The sequence below is a fragment of the Symphodus melops genome (genome assembly GCF_947650265.1).
Source record: "Symphodus melops genome assembly, chromosome: 2".
Taxonomy (NCBI): Eukaryota; Metazoa; Chordata; class Actinopteri; order Labriformes; family Labridae; genus Symphodus; species Symphodus melops.
This window is the reverse complement of record NC_136692.1, coordinates 19,713,152-19,737,437: the sequence shown is the minus strand read 5'-3', so window position 1 is coordinate 19,737,437 and position 24,286 is coordinate 19,713,152. Positions and strand designations below refer to the sequence as shown.

The window sequence follows — 24,286 nt, the reverse complement described above, 5'->3', positions numbered from 1 at the left end:
TCTGTGTTGAAATACTTTAAAAACTGGTAACAACACAAACTTGGTAACTATTGACATTAGTTAATGTCTATAATATTAGTTAATGATTTAGTACTGAATAACTACCTATTAAATGTTGTACTGTAATGCACACAAGAGGTAAGTAATGATTAGCTAATGGGTTAGCCTTGCTTCATTCTCAATTTGTAATTAATAGCTACTGGACAGAATTGGATCAGAGGTTACTCACTATCTATCCATTAAATCATGGTTAATTGGTAGTTTGTCCCTCATTTGTTCAACAGTAACTATGTAAAATATGTGTGCTTAATGTACAGAGTAACCAATATCAGCAAGGATGTGAACTTAGCTTCTTGCTTGGCCACTCTCTTTTTTTCTCTTCTTAGAGTCATCCATCACCATCCTCCCCCACCTTTTAGCCTCAGCCATTGATCATACGGTAGCAAGACAAGCTAATTGGCAAGTGCTGAAAAGCAACACCCACATATTGGAAGAAAATGGTTGCCCAATGCCAAACTTACACAATTCTATTAGCAGGCAACCAGGGCGACCTGTGGACATTGGAGGGACGCTATTCTACCTGTTTAACGGTAATGTGCAATTTAATTGACTTTAAAATTTGTTAATATAAGGAGAAAAATGTACACATTGTTGCTTAAACTAACCGTAAGGTGAACCCTTGTGAGTCAATTATAAATGCTCAAAGAAATCAAGTCCTGGTTTATCTTGGATTAAAATATCTTTTGATACAATAAACGAATAGATACCTTTTCCCTGAGCCGGCGTGGGTGGATCCACCACTCACCCAATAACCGAGATTAAAACCAAACCTGAAAATGACTTTTGAAGCAAATAGTTGTAACTATCTCTCTAACTTTAAATTTAAAATAACAATGAGCTAGCTAAAGGAGGTATTAATTCTGGAGACACGCTTGTGTTGTTTACCTCTCCAGTTTTTTGTTTCTTGCTATCATTTTTATCCTTTTATCACTGCCTCCTTACACTCCAACATTTGTTTCAGTATTTTGTTTCAGTTCACATATATCACAGCCAAACAGCGTCATCCCAGTTTAATATAGAATCCCACTGATCCCACCCTCATGTCACATTTGGCCTGCTTGGTCTTGTCTGTTGTTCACTGATTCTTTATGATCTCAACAGACCTTTTGAGTATTCTTGTACTAGAATGAGTCAGTCAGCCAGTTTCCCTGCTGCCGCCCAACCCCCTGCCTTCTGGCGTTACCGCCATGGTCTATTTTCATATAGTGGGGAACAAAAATGAAGACTGCAATGAATTAGCTGCATCTTTTTGTAGTTCATGTGGATAAACTGTGTCTTTTGTGTCTAAAGCAAACAACAGTCCCCTGCCCCACCTCAAGCTCCTGTATGGCCTATCAGTAAACCACTATATGGAACTGATAAGAGGGTGTGTGTGGCCTCAAACTGAGTTAAGGATGTTATCTGTGGGGACACTTGTCTCACTCGAAAGTGAGAACTTGCACGACTGACAACACACTTATTGGTAAAAGTCAATTCAGGGGTTGTCTTTACGTAGCTTTTTCTTTGCAATCATCACCTTATTATCGCAGTTTTATTACATTTTCATATGGAGGTCAAAGGAACAGAAAAGGCTCTCCATAAATCTCCATATGGAACACAAATGGTGGTTGTGCGGGAGTTTAAGCCAGCGGACAAACCAGAAGTACAGCGGATCTTTTCTGAAGGACTGATGGAGATGGTACCAGACACTGCCTTCAAAGGCTTAAGACATCATCCAGAGAGTATCCTACTCTACACTGCTATGACAAGTAAGATTAACACATACAATATGTGGCATAGTTAAGAGTAAGTGATTACTTCTTTGGAAACAACACAAGGTGGTAGAGCCACACTGATTTAAAAGGTGAATAATTTGAAAACTTGCCAGAGTTAAGGAGATTTAACTTTCTACTCAAGGAAACACTTTAACATGTTATTGGTAATTGCCAAATAAAAGAAATCATGCTCTCTTTTGTTTTTTTGTATAGTTTTTATGAGCTACCACTGTCCAAATGTCTCAACTCAGGTCTGTAGCAACAACAAAATCGGATCAATGTGCTTCTTTACAATAACACATTTGTCCATATCTTTCCCTCACAGTCATCTGTTTTGTCATCACCATGTGTTGGTGGATGATAGCACTCCTCCCTGCAGTTTGTCTGTGTGGACGCTACTTTTACAGCAGACGTGTGATCCATGGTTACCTGGAGCATGCCATGAGCAGAGACATGGGAGACATGGAAGGGTTCTACGTTAAATCATCAGGTATACATGTCATAATTGACACTGTACTTTTTACTTTCTACTTTTAACTTCAACTGCAACTTCCTATAAAAAATGATCTCTTTCACTACTGACTTAACAGCTGAGCATATAGAGGAGTTGGAACACCCAACATATAATATGACCTTGAGTCTTAATTTATTGCTTGACAGAGTCAGCATTTCAAAAAACATGACCTCCTTAACACAATGTTTCTGAAACCGAGTTAATCCTGCACAGTGAACAACCCAGAAATTTAAACCAGATTCAGGTTTAATGCAGTGCAAGAGCTTATAGCCATTCATATCAGGATATGTTTACAGTGAGTTAAAAACTTCGACCACATCCTGCGTCTTAATAAATGAAAAATTAAAAAAGGACCATATAGAAAACGTAAATGTGTCTTGCAATGAATATTACAAAATGTGTGCTTTTAACCCAAAGCACAAAAATGTGAAACAAAAGTGTTTGATGAAAACAAAAAAAATTACATTTCTGTCAAAACAAGACAAAAAATAATGATAATAATAATAATAAAAAAAATTGAGGAGGCTGATAGGAACGACTTCTTTTTTTGATTTGATTTATTCACACGCTCTTTATACAAATATAAAATAGAATACAGCAGACTTTGTCATCGACATAGAATGATGATGATTAAATATGTATTTTCAATTACAGTAAGGTCAAGGTCAAGATCAAAGTCTTACATGCCACGCTGCAAAGAAAAAGTGGTTTAGAAAAACAGAAATTGATGATTTCAATCCAAAGGTAATAGATTTTTGATCCCAGGTAACACACATTTTTTTTTTGGTCAGTTTCTCTTTCGAGATGTTCCAAAGTGTTTCATAACAGAAAGAGACTCATAAGACTGTTTTTAGATACTGGTCATCAGTAATCACATGCATGGGATAATGATGACATATCAGTAATGTATGTTTTAACAGCATCTTAATACATTAATTGAAGGAGCAATCATAGACTGTAAATATTAATGAACAAAGCTTGAGTAATGTCAGCCATCTATACTGCAGGAGGCTCCGAAGGTGGCTCACCTGTCGATCATTAGCACGTCAGCTACGTGCCTAACTTGATAACTTATCATTTTCAGAATCAATACAGAGCCCTTTAAAAAAAAAAAAAAATAATCACCCCTGTACAGTGTGTGCCATTGCTGACAATAGCTAATAAGACCTTTTTCGTTTTTTTTTCTACCAGGCTGTAAACACGTTTATTTATGCTATAAAAAATAGCTTTTTTTGACCAGTCGTGTATGTGACTTTTGGTGTTCCTGGAGCCAGCCTCAAGCGGACACTTAACAAACTGCAGGATTTTGTACTTCTACATTGTCTTCATTTTTAAGACCTGAAGTTTAGGCATGGGAGTAATAGGCAACTCTGACACCTTGTGATTGAAATTGGTGCTGCAATCAGAATTTAAAACGTGAATTAGTGCTATTTCTCCCCGTCCCCTCCTCCCTAGAGTCTATGTGCACCCAGGCTGCCATTACACAGACAACTTAGTTTCTGTGTTTAGCCAGATCTGCGTCAGTCTTGAAACCTTTCTGCTTTCTATATGTGTCTGGTTGTTCTCCTCGAAACAAATACAGACGATTAGAGACTGGAATCACAACTTAGAAGGAGGACATACCAGCTGCTGCACTGTTTACAGAGAAACCAGCACTTCAGAATGTTTACTTAATGTCTGATGATATAATGAAGTCATTGTGTGATTAAATTCAGTGTACAGTATATTGCTTTTTTGATGCATTAACTAGGGTTTCTCAGTCATCATAAGTTATTAAGGGATGTTCATGATTTCTTCTAGCACTTAAATGGTAACTGACAAGACAAAATCTGCTGAATTCTGAGTATTGGAATGATTGTGATTGTGAACTTGTGATTTCATCATGTTCGTGGACAACAACACCTAAAATCTTTCTTCGTCATGTTCTTGCTGTGTCCTTGCCCCCCACCTCAGACTCCCGTCTTTGGGTAGCAGTGCTGGAAGGCAAAGTGGTGGGTGTTGTAGCAGCAGTCAGCCAACAGAAATCAGGAGGTGCTATTGAGTTGCAGCGGATGTCTGTTGACCAGAGGTTTAGACGGTGTGGAGTTGGTGTTGCACTTGGAAAAAAGGTCCTGGAGTTTGCTGTTTCCCACAAGTACTCCACTGTTGTCCTGGGAACCACTGCGTACGCACATGCTGCCCACCAGCTCTATAAGCGTCTGGGCTTTAAATGTGTGGGCATCACCAATGGGTATGTCACACCTGGTGCGAGACAATCCTTAGCAGAAAGGATTTTCTACAGGGTGCGCCATCATCACTACAGCATGGATGTGCAAAAAAGGAGTTCGGCAGACTAGTCATTCAAACCCCTCACAGAATATACAGTACAAATTCATTGTTAGAACTTTTTTAAGTTTGAATTTAAATGTATTATATAAGCCCAATATTGCCTTATTTCCTTTAAAATAACTCAATATAGATATAACAAATGTATGCTTTGTAAAAAAAAATACAGATTCCCTGGATTTATTTAACTGAATGTTTAGCAAGCTAAATTGGTATCCTCTGTGATTTTCTCTTGGGCTGTGATATGTGTTTGTGAGCATGTGCTTTTGTTTTTGTTTAATATTGTATTGTCTCTTCATCTTTCTGTCTTGATCTCACTGAGATGAAATAAAGGTTATTTTTAGCATTCAAACAATGACGTTTCAGTATTCACAAGAGAAAGATTTAACAAAAAAAGATACATTTAAAAAAAGGATTACCAAAAATATTTTGACCGACCTTTTAAAATGAATGGATCCTTAATTTGCCAGAATGTAAATTTGAACCTTTCTTGCATATGCACCGCACAGAATAAGTGAAGCCAGCTTGGAAGGGCCATTGACCTGCATTCTTTTTCATGGCCAATTGAAGGAGACTGCAAAAACAAGTCTTTTTCTTCACAAGAAATTGATAGTCATTCTCAGTGGGTGTATTAACACAATGAACAGTTTTCCAGTCAGTTTTAAGTCCTCTGGTCATGCTGAGATAATTATATTAAACCTTATCGTGGTTTTTTGTTTTGCTAGAGACTGTCAATTTGAATTACTTGATCATTGATCATTTTTCATTTATGTAACCTAAATGAATTAAATAATTTCCTCCATTTGTCAGCGACAATGTCCTTTGACTGTATTAAAACTATTCTTGAAAGTACTGCTGCTGGGATGGGACAAAAAGTGATCATTGCTAAACTCTGCTCTTTTTCTTCTGCTGAGGTACTTAGAGGAAAATCATGATATTTCAGCAGCATTTAAGTGAAGCCCCAACATTTAACCTTTTTAATCCTGAAATACAACCACAAGAATGAAGCTTTATTTTTCTACAGTATTTGAGAAGTGAAACGTAAAGTAAAGTTTTAATGCATCATACTTCAGCTTTGCAGGCTATATTTATTGCATCATAATACAATTTGTTATTTTTATTATCACAGTACAAGTCAAATAAAATAAGGTTACCAGCTTAGTTCCCAGTAACTTTCCCCCAGTTTGTTGATATGAAAACTGCTTCTATTGCATTTTTTACGTCTTGTGAAATCTTTTCTTCCTCTTATTCACTTAGATGCTTCCTGTGATGGTTGTGAAATTAACACATAGTCAGTGTTACACTTTGACAAATCTCTACACTCACTCATTATATCTGCTTTATTACCCTTGATCTAAAGTTTTTTTGACCTTAAGAACAGCCACAGTTTTCTTTTCCTAAACAAGGCATGAACAATTCTGTCTTATCTAGTGAAGGGGAATTTATAACAAAAAAACCCCCAAAGGTACTCAAACATAATGACAGAACAAAGGAGATTGCATTTTCAGAGGTTGAAATGTATCTTGGAGGAACAAGATTATCTGAAAATGCATTGCAATGAATTATGAATCTAACTTTACTGACTTAACTAGTTGCAAGTAGAGCTCTTGCTCCGCCTCCTGACCAATTATTCCACTGGCCACACATTGGCTATCCTCGACATTGCTATCCAAGTACATTGCTTGTGCATGATGAAGCAACAGGGAAACTATCATTAGCCTGCATTTTACTTTCTGACTGCTGAAAACACAATTTCTGTAAATATCAGATTTTTTGATTGTATCGTCAACCCTACAACCAAAGGTGAGTTTACTTCCTACATTCACAAGATAAACATAAATATACAAAAGTGCTCAACAGAGAAGACAACCATGAAGAAGTATAATGTACTGTATATTTGATTTATTTGATTGTCTTTTATTATTGAGGCATGCAGATGTGAATTTCTTTGGCAACATAACTACAAGTCACAATAGAAGCAGCAGATATAGAACAATAAGTATGGGAGAAGTTCTCAAGAGGTAAACAGTCAGGAGTTAATGCTACTTTCTTTTTTTGTAAGACTCCAGCTAGTGAAGGATGCAAAAATGGCGGTTAAGTACCAAGCCTCTACACTGACAAACTTGGATTGTGACAACAGCAAAATTGACTACAAGCAACCCTTTTTGGATGGCAGCAACCTTAAGTATTCAGGTATGAAGATCATTTGTTGATAATTATTAAAATAATAATGTGTAAATAAAAACATCTCATATGCTATCATGAACAATACTGGGGTTCCACAGAGTTGTGTGAGTTCAGTCATGCTCCTCAATTTTAATAAAGAAGAATATAACTATATATATATATATATATATATATATATATATATATATATATATATATATATATATATTCTCTGCCGACTGACATATTTTGGGGCATTTATTCGCGTTCTTGTGTGGTTTTTTTTACCTCTTTGATTTTAAGTGTCCTACAGTACATTGTAATGCCACATGGTACACAGGTCTTTACTCTACTTTAAAGTCTACACCAATTACAATTCTGCCCAAATATTGTAATCCAGCCACTCCAGAGACTTTCTGAATACGTATACAATGCAAACAATGTAAAGACGGGCAAACAGCATTATCTCTGACCCTGATCATTCACACTCCACCTGAGATACAGTGTTCTGCATTTCAACAAGGTTACACTTTTGTACACTTTTTACACTTTTGTACACTTTTGTACACTTTTGTACACTTTTGTAGTCAATCCTAAAAATGAAAATAGAGCCGAATCCGAAGATTGAAAGTACGTTGAAGGCCTCTAATTATTTGTTTAAATAGTTTATATCGTCACTTTATTTTATATGTTGCAAAAGGAGCTTCTTTTAATTTGTGTCAATGATTTAATATACTGCTTATAAAAATTTCTTATCTTAAAAGATTCTCAGTATGTCAGTGATATGATTCCTTGTAAAAGCTACAAACAATATTTCTGTACAAATATGTGTCCATTGACATGGCCTATAAACGATTTAACCTTAAAAAAATAAGACAGACCTTAATCATTAAAAAGAAACAGATAATGTGATATATGTTGGTGAATGACAGACACTGTTTCAATTCTGATGCATATAATGTTCAGTTCCTCACCACACTTCTTGAATTTTACGTTTCTGATTCCACTCTCGGTGTTGTTCAGTTTTTGCATTGAGAAACAACCCTATCCGAGTTGCAACACTGTGCCTCGCCCTGCTTTGTGTTCTCCTATTGGCTGGAATCATAGGTCAGAGTGTTCACTGTGAGTCACCCTGCTTTTCTTCTACCAGAAATATCAAATGTTTTTAAAGTTTCCTTGTGTCGTTGTAATATTGTTTTTTAATATTTTCTTTATCTTTGGCAGATCAAAAAGTAGAGCAAGATCAACAGAACAGACTCACCACCATAATTAAAGATAAAGAGGATCTACAGGACAAAATAAAGGCCGCAAAAAAACAGAAACGGGATCTTGAGACCATTCGAAATGAAATGGAGCAAACTAACAATTACATATCTAAAAGAAGAGACAACCTGCAGATCAACAATAATTTACTGACTGAAGAAAAAAACCAACTTAAACTTAGTCAAAGTCAGTTACAGGCCGGTCATGATGGTTTAAACAAAGAGTTGGAAAAGCTAAAAGCCCGTAAAGACCAGTTGCAGACTATCAACAATGCCTTGTCTAAAGACAAAGACTTGTTACAATTACAATTTGACGTTGTGCTCAAACGCAAAAATGAGCTACATGGCAATCATGACTCTGTGACCAAGGAAAGGGACAATTTGCAGGAAATATTCTATAATGTAAGCAGATCAAAAGGCGAGCTACAAATGAATTACATGAAACTTATTAAGGAAGTTGAACATTGGCAAGAAAGGCACAACTTCACTTTCAATGAAAAAGACAAGGTTGAGAGCAGTCTGCGAAACATGATGGACGAAATATTAAAGCTGAGGGTTGACTTTGCCACTCTTAAAATACAAGAAGATAGTTTGAATGAAAAATTTAAGAAAGCGGCATCAAACTTCAGTTTAATGGGATGTTTTGATCAAATCCTTCAAAGAGAGAGATTGCAGAAATTGAACGAAAAGCTGACTGAAGAAAGAGCCCTGCTGGAAAGTGAGATGGACAGTCTGAATGTAACCCTTGACAGTAAGCAAAAAACTATTCCAGGCACTGACTCACTCATTTGAAACCTGTTTGAAATTACAAAATGTCTCTATTTACCAGTCATTTATTGAATGTCTTTCTTTTTAAACCAATAGGACAGCACTTGCTTTACTCTATATCAAATTCTCAGATAAACATCTACCTAAATAGAAGTAGTAAAGTCTCCACTCCATACTGTAACTCTATTTTATCTGCAGTGACGATAATTATAACAAATAGGTGCAGAGATTAAACATAATTAAGATTGAATGAAAACACATTTCTACACAGATCATAAATGTGGTATTATCAAAGGCATATCAAGGGATTTGGTTATTAATTCGTAATTCTCCTCAATTTTCAGAAAAGATTTGCCGAAGTGGCTGGAGGAAATTTGAGTCCAGCTGCTACTTCACTTCTGTTGACAAGAAAAAATGGACTCTAGCCAGAGAATACTGCCAAAACAAGGGATCAGAACTGGCAATCATCACAAGCGAAGAGGAAATGGTATGTGTGCATTATGTATATGTTAAAGTGTGTCAGTGCATTCATTAACACAAAAGCCCGATCACTTTGCTTTTTGTGTGTATATTTGTTTAGCTTCACACATTTGTATTTTCATTATAACTGAAACAGCAATTTGTAAAGCCATCCATAGTTTATTGATTGTCATATTCAAGAAACCGCTGATCTACGAATGCCATATAAAAAATGTATTCAAAAGTAAAATGTTAAATGACAGCCAATGGAGAGGCCTGCCTCAGTTGTAACTGATGATTTGTGTATATTTTCAAGACTAAGTCAAAAATTGTTCACTTTTCTGCCACTATTAAATAAGTAATTCTTATTTAAAATTCTTCACAAATTTGCAGATCAGCAAACACATTTGTGGATCTATTCACACATAAATTTCCCTGAATTTACTTTCTTAAATTTCCCTATAAATCAATAAAGTATCTATCTTTTTATGTTGTGGATCTGTGTACACTTTTTCAAATAGTATTGTCACAATAATAGCTCAATAGAATTGCCCACTGACTATCTGACTCAGCTCATCAGAACTGCAACAATACTGTTTCATTTTAGTTCTCCCTAAAACTAGAAGAAAGTTTGAACAAGCCGTAGTGTTAGTGTTAACTGGACTAATATTACTGGTGAATTAGGCCACTACTGTAAGTACTCTAGTGTAAATTACTTCAGAAAAACAAGAAATCAAAGACAAAGTGAACTAATATAAGAAAGCCTTATCATCTCAAGATGCAAAAAACAAGTGGTGGGACTTTAATGTGTTAATTACGATAAATTATTACAAAAAAAATAACACGTTCAATTTTTTTTTTATGCATTTAATCACAGTTTGCTTCATAAACACTGCAGAACTGTAAACAAGAAGCGTTCTTTCAAACAAAATTGCATGCATTGCATTTATTCATCCACCAAAATCCATTAAGATTGAGAAGTGTTGCTTTTTAGGGCAAATATTGTGATGCGCTTAAAATGCAATTGATTTCTATTTATTAATTAGAAAGCCCTGAGTTAATTACAGTTACATTTTTTTAATCAAGTCCCACCCTTAAAAAAACAAACTAAAAGAAACATGGATGATATGGATTTGTATCAGTGGTCGATGCTTTTTTGAACGCTCATACCCATCAAAGCTTGGGAAGGCAACTTGTATCAAAGCAGGCAGCAACCACAAAGTGTGAGCTACATTATGAATTATCCAAATTAAATGTGTCAAAACAATTCCCCAAAACCCTGAAACATGCCTTTACACTACATGTCCCTTTGTGCAGGATGAGTATGCTAAAGAAAACATTGAAAGATCATCCATCACCCATCTGACCATCTGCATTCATGTTTGGCTTTAAAGCATATCCCCTGCAAAACAATCTAAAACATATGTGTACTCTCTGTGTGTTCTTTTTCCATCTTTATTGAACCTCTTCCTTGCTTGACTACAGCAGTTCTTCTCCCAGGTTCACAAGTTTAGCTTTAACAGTATAACTGGACAAATGACTCAAGTGTCAGCATCTACTTTCCCATTTCCTGTATGTGGGCTGTTATGGCTCAATGTAGAATCCTCTTTGAATTGATTTTTTTTTTCTAATAGAAATTCATCAATGGCTTGTATCGAAGTGACCAAGAGGTTTGGATTGGACTGACTGATAAAGGAGTTGAAGGGCAGTGGGAATGGGTGGATGGAACACCAATGACTACAGCGTAATAAAACAACCATATATCATACATATATTTGAAAAAACAAATCAAAACAACAAATCAAGAAGATGTAAGATTTTGACATCATGCATATTTTCATTTTGGTCTTTTCTCCTGGTCCTGCAGATTCTGGGCTAAAGGTCAGCCTAATAGCCATAGTGGGAGGAACCAGGACTGTGTTGAGTTCTGGCATCGAGCATCGGGGAAGGCTGAATGGAATGATGAGAACTGTAACATACGGCAATATTTTATCTGTGAAATATAATTTTAACATTTATCAAATGTTAAAATGAAATGATCAAAACTCAACATTCGGTTTAAGTCTGAAATAGAGTAGCTTGTGATGAGTAATAATACTATGGAGCTAGCAGATGGCCTGTTTGGAGCTGGCATTGACAAAGATTGATGTAGGTTGTTTAGAGCAAACTCTCATAGGAATGGGGAAACAGTTTGGTAATTAATGGACTGAGAATCCGATCAAGATTTGTAATTATTCTATTAATTAAACGTTTCTATTTAAAAAAAAAAAGGAAAAAAAAATACTTAAATGTGGAGGATGGAGTTTCCACATTTTAAAAAGTTTATTGACAAGATTAAAGGCAGGGTTGGTAACTTTCTCCAGAAACACTTTTTAAGATTTTGGTTGATATTTCTTTAGGTCCTGACACAAATTAATAATTTGTTTGCTCTAAAAAGGAACAAAGAAAATATATCCTCTGTAGCAGTTGTAAGCATTTAACAATTTAAAGTTACCAATTTAATGAACCAATCATGACTCTCTGCTCTTTTCTTATTAATCCAGTCTTCTGGGAAGAACAGTCGCAATTAACGTGTTAGCCTACTCCATGATATAAACGCTTTACTTCCTGGTGAATTTCTTTTCTAGTACATACGGTACATTATATGTCATCTTAAAAATGTAACTCCATTCTCTTGATTGTAAACATCATTAAATTAAGTGTAGTCTACGTGTTTAATTTTTCATTTTTAAATATTCAGTTATAAGGACCTAAATATATGTAAATAATTTGAAAATCATTCACCCTTACTACTATGTTGTGATATATTATTGACGGTTCATCAAAACATTAAAAACATTTTGCTCATAATCTTAACAAGATCTGTTTTTGCAATAATTTCTTAAATCTCTCTCATCTTTTGTGCATCCTACATGCTTTCTTGGCTCCATCATATTTAAGCTCCATCTGCCAATGATTATCTGGTAATTATTCTGGGGCTCTGAGACAGGCTGCAGGCTTTATAAGATCGATTCCATTTTTAACCTGCTTACAGTTTAACACAAAGTGGTTGAAGTTGTGCCTATGACCAGGGATTAAATATTGGTGAAATATATTACAAAATTAAATCCACAAATACATTTACTATATTTAATTAATGTTGTTAAGCGTTACTATAAGGCTTTCACATTGTAATGAGGAATATGGATCACAATTTGTGTTCCTCTTCTCTGGAAACAGCAAGCGTAATTTATTGTTTCAACGTTTGACAGAAATGGTATGAACACATAAAGAACTGCATGCACACAAGCACACACTCAAACAGGACCATCGCAGGGGGCTGACAGGCCACCATATTATTTTCATTACAACTATACACAACTCAGTATTTACTGCTCTGTAACTCTAACAAATGAGTTGTAGGTAAGGCACCGAGTGTGATTGACACTATAAATTTTCTGCGACAGTGCCACAATTAATATATCAATGCTCGTTTGAGAGGAAGTTAGTATTGCTTTTAACAGGAAGTTATGTGATAAACCAGTTTTATAAATTCATAGCAGTCCTGCAATTAACTCTAACTCTGTAAATCTTATCCCATCTCCCCCATCCCATTTTCAAACCCAGCGCAGTTTAGCTGATGGCTGTTCTGTCATGAGCCCGGGTCTGCTGAAGATTTCTGCCTGTTAAAAGGAAGTTTTTTCTTGCCACGCTATGACGGATTAAGCTGGGCTCTAACCATAAGTAAGGTCCTTTACCTGCTTTTTGTAAACATAACGATCAGCATGGTCTGTTTATCTACTGTTTTGTTAATGTTAACAGACAAAGAGTATGGTCCTTTACCTTGTGTGGTCCAGCTCAACTCAATTGGATCAGTATCAAAATGGCACAAGCGTCATTATAAAATATTTGTCAAGTACAGCCACTTAGTTTTCTCATCCCTCACCTCAGACCATCAGAACACCTCTGATCACCTCATGGTCATCCTTTTCCTCAGTGCCAACATTCACGTGCTGCTGTTGTTGAAGCCTGCTAGGCTCTGCCACAGTGTTGGTGTGGATGATGCTCATTGTTGCCATAACATTAGCAAATTCAATCCCTCTGTTCAGCCACTGCATCCTTGGCAGTTCCGATCAATTTATCCATCCAATTTATCTTATGCAATTCTTCTTTTGTTTTATTTTTTTTGTTCCTTTTGCTACCTGATTCGTGCTTGCGAAATCGGTAGCATTCAAGTGCTGGCATGAGACATTTGTTTTAAAAAAGCACACAGCTTTAACTGTCATGCTAAGAGGAGGTCCTTGTAAGGTTTGAAAAAAAATTGTAAAAAAAAAAAATCAATGAAGGTGTTTCTTTGGAAAGTTAATTTCACACCAGCTACTAAAAATGCTCAGATATTTCTGTTTCAATGCTAAACATATGTGCAACACAGGCATAATGAGTACAACTTCTACAATAAATAAACAGAATTTACTGATCATATAATTATCAGATTTAATTAGTAATTCATAAATGTATTATTTGATATATTTATGTTTAAATGCTGAGAAATTATACTGTATACAAAATAGTTGCACTGTCAAGGGTGCAATAAAAGAAGGTTAGTCATAAACACAAAGGTCTGTGTTTATGACAAGGCAAGGTAACCTGTGACTCCAGTTCTTTACTTTTAAAGACTTTCAGTTTCCATATAAAGGAACCATATAGATTATGTATTACCCATTTCAATTGAAGTACCTTATCACATGATAATGAAATTAATTTAAAGGCCAAGCGAATAATCATTCTCTTCAAAGAGCCTTACCATCCGTCAGTGCACGTCAGTGGCTGTGGCTCAGTTGGTTGTCTCTCAACCAGTAGATGAGGGTTGTTTCTGATGGACACTTACAACCTCTGCCATCAGTTTTTGAATGTGTACTGTAGGTATGACCTGCAATGTCAAAGTGCTTTAAATAGTTACAAGACTAGAAAAGGCATTATACAGGCTCAAGTCTGTATTGGTCAAACTGACCTAAAGGCCAAATGTGTACATTAAACGCAATATTGTATTATTTTACAAGAAATTAGTAAAGTAAACAATGCCTCAGCCGAGTTGACCTAATTAATAAGGCAGTACTATTCAGACTTGCAGAATTCGGACACAGGGAAAAAACAAAGGTCATGACATAGTTTTGAAGGAGTTACACATCTGAATCATGGAATACAAAGGTTACTATTTCAGAGATGGACAAAAGTAAAAGTAAACTTATGTTATTTTAGACATTAGCATTATGTTTGCATTGCCTGTGTATAATGTCTGTCTTTATATCATTTACAAAATCTGTTTAAATTTTCAAGGCTGGGATTACAGACTTTAATGAACTGTAAAACTTGTTTTCTGTGGGATGTCATTGATGATTTATTCTATGATTTAAAATGTAATTTACAAATCAGTGGCTTTGTACTTTTATTACAGCTTACAAAAATACTAGTTTAAAGAAATTGTTTTTGTTTTTTTCAAAGTTGGCATTATGATGAACACCTCATGTAAATGAGATCTATTTATGACAGTAAGAGATCAGTGTATGTCAATAAATAAATCACAAATGAAAAAAGGAGATCTCCAAACATGTTGATGTTGGGGTCCTTGGTCTGAAATGAAAATGAAAATGGGCTCAAATGATTCTTTGTGCTTTATTTTGTTAGGCAATGGTTCCCCCTCCTGGTAAGATGGCTTTGCATTGCTTCCTCGCCTCTCCCTTTAAAAATGAAATTCCACACAGGCTGCAACATGAGTGGAGGATGCAAGGAGAAACATGAGTTATTTTCGTGTCATGCACACAATGTGCCCAACCCTCATGGGCTTATAAAACACTGGAAAATTCAGTTACAGTGACAAAGCATGCTCCTGTCACACTTTAGTCTTAAACAGCATGTTCTGGTCTTTTTTCCCAGTCTTTACAAATAAAATCTGATACAACAAAGGTTCCTTTTCAAAAACACAACTCAAGTTTTTTATAGTCATCTAACCAAGAAAAATCAACATTAATTGAAGCCTTTAAGAAAAAGAAAAAAAAGAACATCTCTTACGTTATCGTACAATAGACAGTATTACAGAGCATGACTCTCATTTTCAATTTCATCTAAATCACAGAACAAACAAACTCTGTCTTCCTCTATTAAACCTGCCGGTCTCTAAAGCCTGCTGGTCTCTTTGTCTTTTGATTAAATTAAGCCTTCTACACTGTAGCAATCCTTTATGACATAATACATTCTTAGCTTTGGTTTACACAATATGTTAAAAGACAATTTCTCTCTGTACAAAAGAAACATATTACTCTTAACCTCTTGAATATCACAGGGTAACTTATTTAGATTTGTAAAGGACACATTATTCCTATACACGTTTTAACTCATTTTCTCAAGGGTCACAATGATAGGTATCCCAAATAAAGACCTTTTTGTGAGTCTCTGATTCGACAAGTTTATTCCAAAGCCAAAGCATTTTACATTTATGTCTGATGTTTGGAGGCTCCCATCCCAGATCTCCATTCACAGTGAGAACTGGTGCTAATTTATGGTGTCCCTTGAAGGACCTCAGAGCTCTTCGATGAACAGAATTGCAACTTGGATGTTTCCGGGACACGCAAACACCAGAAGCATACACTGGACACACACATGAATGAGAAAGTTGTGTATACAAGCTGAAGTCCATTTACCAGTTGATCAGCCAAACATACTTTCCGGTCAGCTGGAACACAGCAGCGGAGGATAAGTTCAATGTTGTTGTCAGGAAATCTGACAAGTGAAAATAGTTTTTTAAAGTAATTTAATGGATGTGGTTCAAGCGACATAAATTACATGTGAAAGTGTGACACAATTAACAGACACACACACACACACACACACACAGTTATTTATTTAACCTTTATTTATCCAGTAAAAGTCCCATTGAGCTTAAAACGTTTCAAGTTGAGTTTCAAGAAATTAAGTTTCAAGTCCAGTGTCTTTTTTTTTTTTTTTGCTGCGTCAGAACATATTTAAATTATGAAAACAACATGTTCAGCATCTTTTTATATTGTGAAATAAGTTCTTCCTTCCCCATCTTTGCATGGGTTCCTTTTTTAAAATTGGCAAATAGTTTCTTCTTTCCTGTGCAGACCTCTGATTACACCGAATATTTCTGCTTTATTTCGCATAATTTTAAATAACGGTCTTTATACCCTGATCCTCCGGGAATTTATTCAAGTAAAAAACATGAGTTAAGCTTTTCTTGTTTGATTTTAAGATTTTAAAACAAAAAATATCAATCAATGGGGTTGAGATCTGTTGACCAAGGTAATGTAGAGTTAATAACAACCTATCTCTCCTCAGTCAGATATTATTGACAAAATTAGTTTCAAGGAATGTTCTCGCTCTGCCTCCTGCCAGCCCTTACTCCCCAAGCCCGCCTGCAGAAGTCTAATGTATACAGAAAAGGATTAAAAGTGAGTCTGCTTATAATAAAGCAGAAGTGCACTGCTTTTGGAGTTTCAACCCCTTCAGAAATCAGGAAGTGGAAATGAAATGGATTTTATCTTCTGAGCCAGCTCAAATCACAGTTCCTTCAGGTATCTAACCATTTGACTGTGCTGTCATCTCTTCAAGCAGAGGTAATTCTTTAATTCTTTTTAATTCTCTTTATTCATAAATTCATGCATTCAAGAACTGTAAAATAAGAGATCCTCTTAAAAAGGGTTGGGACTTATTATTTGACAATATCTTGAGAGCGAATTGGAAGAGGATCAATACCTAATAACATTACAGTAATGAAGGCAGCTGTGTGCGAAGCTAAAGCTATATTTTTCTTCCAGAGCTCATGGAGGATGCTGATGAGTACAATGCCTCATCAGTGGCAAACTTGGTCAGTGACAGCAATGATCATGGCTACAAGAAACTTAATGGAGATGACAGAAGGTTTCAGTATTCAGGTAATAAAATATAAACATATATTTTTTAAAAAGTCAGTTGTTGCAACAACATGATGAAACAATAATCTGGGAACTTTCTGCTACCCTTAGATCCAAAGTGAGACAGATCCCAATAACCAACTGCCTTTATCAGAAGATATCAGAATGAAAAAAAAAAACACAAACCCCCCCACCAGTGTGTAGCATGTCAGGCAATTATCTATTAGCAGTAATGAGGGATTTTATTCACTAGTATATTAGAATTACAAAATAACAGTGTTTTTGTTGACTAAGAATGAGCTCTAAAACATTCAGAGGAACCATGTTATACAAAAGCCTGGAATGGACAAAAAAAACACTGACTCTAAAGAGAGCTTTTTGCTTTGAGGTCTGTTAGTTGCAATCTGTAACTTCACTCTTAGATGCCACACAATAGTGCACATTAGACTATTTAGCCCTTCAAATATTTCTTCTTTAAAGATGAATCTATTTCAACCTTATATTGATAAACAAATTAATTATTTCGTAGTTTAAAGAACTGGACCTTGTGGCAAGAGTCAGATGTTTCCCTCATGAATTAGTGGAGACCAAAACGAAGCTTAAAGAAGAATGATTATTGAGCTTACACTCATCAGTGAGTATGTATATCAAAACGAGAGAGGGCAGGTCAGTGTCTCAAACCTTTTTACACACTTTCTGTGTCTCAGAAAATCAGTCACCCCTTTTTACATTTAGATTAAGTACATTTTTTGCATCAAGTGTGTAATATTATTATCTTCACGTCTCACTTTTTAAAGTGAGAGGTGAAGTTATCACACTATGCAGGGACAGAAATTAAACTGTCAAAAAGATTGTAGATTACAAACCTATTGTCACGTCTGATTACTATTTTCACTCTATCTGGCCCATTAAGTTAATGCTGCAAATGATTGATCAAAGGAGCTCATTTGTATGAATATGTTTACATTAAATAAATCTGTTATATAAAGAATGGTCTATATAAAAAGTTATAAATTGTGATGACATGTTAAATTAGGTTAATCATGATCTCACAACTATTTGAATAAGATTCCTCCTGGTTGGTCAAAACGTACTACATTGAATAAGTCTGAGTCTGTTCTTTTTGCTGGCTAGAAAGCCAGCAAAAAGAACAGACTTAGAAAGTTTTTTTCTCAATATTTAATTGAAAATAAAGCACATCAGTTCCTCGTCACACTTATTGAATTTTACATTTCTGATTCTGCTCTTGGTGTCGTTCAGTGTTTGCATTGAGGAACAACCCTATCCGAGTTGCAACACTGTGCCTCGTCCTGCTTTTTGCTCTCCTATTGGCTGGAATCATAGGTCAGAGTGTTCACTGTGAGTCACCCTGCTTTTCTTCTACCAGAAATGTCAACTGTTTTTAAAGGTTCCTTTTATCTTCAGCATTGATTTTATGTTCTTCATCTTTGGCAGATCAAAAAGTAAAGCAAGATCAACAGAGCAAACTCACCACCATACAAAAAGACAAAGAGGATCTACAGTACAAACTGAAGACAGAGCAAAAACAGAAAAGGGATCTTGAGACCAATCAACAGGAGTTGATGACGAGGCATTATGACTTACAACTCAAGACAAGCCAGCTGCAAACCAGTAACAATGTACTGACTGAAGAAACGAACCAAATGAAACTTAGTCAGAGTCAGCTGCAGGCCACTCATGATGGTTTAAACAAAGAGGTGGAACAGCTAAATATCAGTACAGACCAGTTGCAGACTATCAACAATGTTTTGTCTAAAGACAAAGACTTGTTACAAAAGCAATATGATGTCATGCTCAAACTCAAAAATGAGCTACGCGACGGTTATGACTCGGTGACAAAAGAAAGGGACAATCTGCAAAATAAAGTCAATAATGTGAGCAGGTCTAAAGGTGAGCTGCAATCCAGCTACAACAACCTGTTGAAGGATTTAGATAATTTGCGAGAAAGACACAACTTTACTTCCACAGAAAAAGACAAGATAGTGGGCAGTCACTTAAACCTTACAGAAGAAAAAATCATTTTGCAGAACACTACTGCCATACTTAAGAAATCAATAAGTAACTTGGAAAAAGGCTACAGTCCATTTGAGGAGGATCAACGGAGAATTGAAATTGGGTGTGAAACTCAAATACAACTTAAGCAAAAAATGCAGGAAAAACACAACAATCTGACTGTTGAAAGAGACCAGCTGCAGAGGGAAGTCGAGAGACTGAATGCTACGCTTCGAGGTGAGCAGAAAATACTCAGAATCTGACCAGAAGCAAACAAGAAGCTTATAAATTAATCTCATGTCAGAAGTAGTGTGCTCTCTTGTCAGAAACCACTTTCTTTTTTTTTTTGTATAGCGCCCATTCCCAACATATTTGATCTCAAGACACTTGACAAAACCAGCAGGTGTAGAATGTGTTCTTGTACTCTTTTTATATCATAGCAAAGAGATAGCACACAGTTGCCACTGTATGGGCAACACTAAGAATGGGTCATAACTTTCATGTCCCAATTTATAAAACACATTTAGAAACACCAGCAGCGATACAAGTGAAGTTCATTTTTTATATCAAATTTAATAGCTCAGAAATACAGCATTTCTGCAGAATGCAAACACCATTTACACAAAGTACACGTGCATGATCAAAAGTACACATGAGCATCAATATAAATATGTCCACATGCAGGTGTGAAAATACATACATATGAACTCAAAATTAAACGAACGTGAACAGAGGTCAGGTAAGATTTAGAAAGAAATTAGTTTGATAAACGCTCACATATCAAATTCAATAGTAAAAGTTACTAATCAGAAATAAAAAGAGCCAATGTTTAAAACAGATGTTAGTAAAACAAGGCAAAGCAGGCAAGCTAAGAGAACAAGCTTAAAGTAAAGAGTACATTTAAGGCAATATCTCATTGTTTTCTTTCTTTTTTTAAAAAAGTGTGTTAAGACAGTAACCTTTTCCTGACCACTTTATTAAAAAAAAAAGGAAAAGGAAGGAAGCAAAGAAGTTTCTTTTTCTACTAGCAGCAAGGCAAACCAAACTTCATGAAGTGTACAGTATTTCAACACTGTTCAATAAGCCACATCTCCGCCTTTAGCCCTCATGTTGTGTTCTTTTCATGTCAAACTATTTTGTGTTCCCGGTCAAAAATGACCAATCCATTTAAACTCAACCTGCAATATTACATATATTATCACTACTTATTGTGTTAGATCTTTTTTATCAACTTCAGTTCTTGTGAACATCACACGTTTTGAACTTCTGTTTGTTATTTATGGCCTGTATACCTGATAGTACACATTTTTATGGATTGCTTCATCTTGATAATTTGAGCAGATACATCTTGAATTCCAGTTCTAAAAAGCATAATTTCTGCTTTAGTATATTATTTATCACAGACTACTTCGAGCCGAAGTTACCAAGAGGTGTGTGTGTGTTTCTGTGTCTGTGTGCATGTGTCTACATGTCCATACGACAAATGAGGATGTACCTGAGATCTGTTTTTTACTCTAATTGTAGTCCCCACATTCATTCCTAATGACTGGTCATTTTTACCGGGAACACCAAGAGTGTACAAAAGGTGAATAATATACACACAATTGTATGCAAATAAATGTTATTTATTTAGCGTGTTAAGATTTAGTGAGATAAAACTTTTAAATCGGTCAGACTTGACCGGAACACAACATAAGGGTTAAGTTATGAGCCTTCACAAACCAAAATCCATGTTTCCCATGATGACGGGACTGGTCAGATTCCCTTAAACTAACTTAATCATACCTGCCAAGAACGAAGTCTGAAACTGATTGAAATCCTAGAAAATTGAAATGAAGTACTTTTACCAATTCTTTTAAACACAACCCTCTACTGTATTTAATCTTGACCAATAATTCTCACTTGATTTCCAGAGAGGAAATGTAACAATGGCTGGAGGACATACGAGAACAGCTGCTACTTCACTTCTGTTATCAAGAAATCCTGGAATATGGCCAGACAACACTGCCAAAGCATGGGAGCAGATCTGACCATCATTAAGAGTCAGGAGAAAATGGTTTGTTTATTTAGTGCATGTTTACCCATTCACATCACATTCACACACTGAAGGCAGAGGCTGCTACATAAAGACCATTCACCCACTGTTGGTAATGCCACTCATGAGCAATTCAGGGTTGCTATCAAGCTCTACTGGAATAACTCAGAACACCTATGAAATCAATCACCAACTAATGGCTACTTTGTAAAATACTGCTAACCAAAATTAATATGGTAATTAGTCAAGAATGGGTAAAATTGGCAACTAAAATAAGTAGATGGATTTGTATTTAAGTCCCATGTCTTTTGATAGTTTCATCATTAGACATTAGAGCTATTACTCCACATATTCTCATTCAGTCTCATCACCTTTATCTATTCATATTTTGTTGGAATTTATTTTGGGCATATTTGCGCCTTTATTACAGATAAAGGACAGTGGATAGAGACAGAAATCAGGGAAAGGGAGTGGGGATTTACATGTGGGAGGGGAGCCACAGGCCGGACATGAGACCGGGACGCCCGCGTGAGGACTATAGCCTCAATACTTGGGGACGCGCGCACTAACCACTGAACCACTGAACCACTGCACCACCAGCGCCCCCCATCTATTCATATTTTCTTTAATGTGGGAGTGAAAAATGGATCCCATTACCCAATAGTTTGTGGGAATAAAAAAAATATAACAAAGACACCTATTTTTCAATACAGAGTAATGAACTGTTTTCCTCTCAGGTGTTATCTGAACTTTATTGCACTTTTTATGGAATATCAAGCTGCAGTATAAATCACATTCATGTCGCCCAACAAGTAACAATAACCACCGCTTTGGCTACTTTGGAGCAGTGAAATATGTAACTGGAACATTTGGCTAACATGCTCAGAAATAGTTTGCACACACCAAATACAGAGTCTTTATTAATCCCACAAATTGAAGTCCACTATTTGTTTAAACTATTGTTTTGTCAACAAAAATCTGTAAGGGGCTAATCCAATAACCCAATTGGGGGTCCGACAGAGAACACTGAGACTTTGTGCAAACTGTAGAACAAACAAATTTAATGATCTTTGTGCATCCATTTAATACAGTACACATACGTTACAAATTCCTTCCAACTTAGATACCGCTATACATGGCATAGAGAATCATTTCATCTTTACTCTTTAAATATCAAGCATCTATTTAGAACAATCTCTCATTACACTGCTCACTGAGTCTATACATTTTGCACCAGAGAGATTCCATACGATATACGTTTCTCCGAGTATCGTCATAGCTACTCGATAGCTATGACCTTATAGATAGATAGATTGATTGATAGATTGTAGTCTGCTGACATCAAGATCATTTCTACAAAGTGTACCCAAACTGAATGAATACACATCAAAATCCAAATACATTTTCACAGCACAACTCGTTTCACTTTATTCACCAGGTAGTTGTTTATTTGATTAATTCTTTTTTCATACATTGCAAGTTTCAATATATTGATTACTATGTCTATTGTAACTGTTTTGTTTGTCTTTTTCCTCGTAGAATTTCACCAATAGCTTGTATGAAAGTGAAAAAGAAGTTTGGATTGGTCTGACTGATAAAGGAGTTGAGGGGCAGTGGACATGGATTGATGGAACTCCAATGACTACACCGTAAGAAAACACATATCTAAAATTACAAACTGAACCATTTTTTATATCATTGACCAATGATAAACCAATGTCTGTTCACAATTTGTGTGTTTTCTTTGCCCAACAGATTCTGGGCTAAAGGTCAGCCTAACAGCCAAGGTGGAAAGAACCAGGACTGTGTTGAGTTCTGGCATCGTTCGTCACGAATGGGGGAATGGAATGATGAGGAATGTGGTAGGAATCAATATTATATTTGCGAAAAAGCAATTTAGTTCCTATTGAGCTTCCGATGGTATTTGGCTTGCTTTAGGACGGGGTCGTCTAGTTTCCTTTGCAGTTTAGATGTGAAATGCAGTTTCATGTACAGTAGGAAAGGGCTCCTTATATGGCAATTAAAATGTTGATTCCTTATTTTCTTCATTTTATAACCTTATATAAACTTCTAATTGTGACTTTCTAATGTCAATGTGTTAAAGATGATTTACACCTTCCTCAGCAATGACAGTATTGTTTTCAATTTAAAAATGGTGGAAGACATTAAAAACATTTTGCAGGTCGACATCATTAAGTTCTTTAATTTTTCAAGTTTTTTTTGTCATCATATCTTACTTCCTGATTTAGACATCAGATAGACTTGATTCCTCTTTTGTGCTGATATACAATCATATCTTACACAATCGTTTTTGCCTTTCGTATGTCATATTTTACTTCGCTGTTTATTTCTTTCTTTTCCTCATCACTTCCAGTAAAGACAACATGTTTTTTCTTGTTTAGAACAGGTTTTAGTTCTCTAGTAACTCCTGCTTTGTTATTTGGCAAGTCTGTCATGTTTTTCGTTGCTTTAGTTTCTTAAAGATATAAAGGGAAAAGTGTTTGTGTGAGTTAATTCAAGCCTGTGCATGAGCTGAAAAACATCCCAAACTGTAAAAATAAAAACATTCCTGCAAGCAGGAGGCCTTAAACAGATCAACAAGCAAGTTACTTTCTTTATTGTTACAAAGAGTTTAATTTTTTTATACAATCTCTGTCAACAGAACAATGACTGTCAACAGTCAAGTTGTGGCATTTTGCATTACTCGTCGGTTTCTGACTGTCTTGAGATCTCTTCAAGACGGAACAAGTTCTCTGTCGAAGCATTAATGGAAATTAAATCTTTGTGTTTAACTTGTGAAAAATTCTTGGCTGTTTGAGGATTTGTTTATGTTTTGTTGTCAGAGCCAATTCATTTCGTTGCGTACATAAGCTGTTTTAGCCAATAACTAGTGAAAAGAAATAACATACTTAATGCTTATTTGGATGTCACATATGTGTTTTTAGAGTCAGTAAGTTATGAAGCTATTATTGTGGCAAAACTATTTGAAAATGAATGTGCACAGATCCACAAATGCATGAAAA

At 35.6% G+C, this 24,286-nt stretch overlaps 3 protein-coding genes across 3 annotated transcripts; all 3 read left to right on the top strand.

Annotated features, from left to right (window-relative positions):
* Nucleotides 1-1,618: 1,618 nt before the first annotated feature.
* LOC306817323 (N-acetylaspartate synthetase-like) lies at nucleotides 1,619-5,085 on the top strand. The gene is made up of 3 exons (XM_079334110.1): nucleotides 1,619-1,808; nucleotides 2,140-2,304; nucleotides 4,282-5,085. The coding sequence occupies exons 1-3, from the start codon at nucleotides 1,661-1,663 to the stop codon at nucleotides 4,662-4,664; spliced, it is 696 nt and encodes a 231-aa protein (XP_079190236.1). The 5' UTR covers nucleotides 1,619-1,660; the 3' UTR covers nucleotides 4,665-5,085.
* Nucleotides 5,086-6,329: 1,244 nt separating this feature from the next.
* LOC306820559 (uncharacterized protein) lies at nucleotides 6,330-11,757 on the top strand. The gene is made up of 7 exons (XM_079338439.1): nucleotides 6,330-6,456; nucleotides 6,716-6,846; nucleotides 7,843-7,941; nucleotides 8,044-8,832; nucleotides 9,194-9,336; nucleotides 10,943-11,052; nucleotides 11,176-11,757. The coding sequence occupies exons 2-7, from the start codon at nucleotides 6,741-6,743 to the stop codon at nucleotides 11,312-11,314; spliced, it is 1,386 nt and encodes a 461-aa protein (XP_079194565.1). The 5' UTR covers nucleotides 6,330-6,456; nucleotides 6,716-6,740; the 3' UTR covers nucleotides 11,315-11,757.
* Nucleotides 11,758-16,731: 4,974 nt separating this feature from the next.
* Nucleotides 16,732-23,864, top strand: LOC306818053 (uncharacterized protein). The gene is made up of 7 exons (XM_079335419.1): nucleotides 16,732-16,918; nucleotides 17,120-17,236; nucleotides 18,476-18,574; nucleotides 18,671-19,465; nucleotides 21,142-21,284; nucleotides 22,803-22,912; nucleotides 23,019-23,864. The coding sequence occupies exons 2-7, from the start codon at nucleotides 17,125-17,127 to the stop codon at nucleotides 23,161-23,163; spliced, it is 1,404 nt and encodes a 467-aa protein (XP_079191545.1). The 5' UTR covers nucleotides 16,732-16,918; nucleotides 17,120-17,124; the 3' UTR covers nucleotides 23,164-23,864.
* Nucleotides 23,865-24,286: the final 422 nt, after the last annotated feature.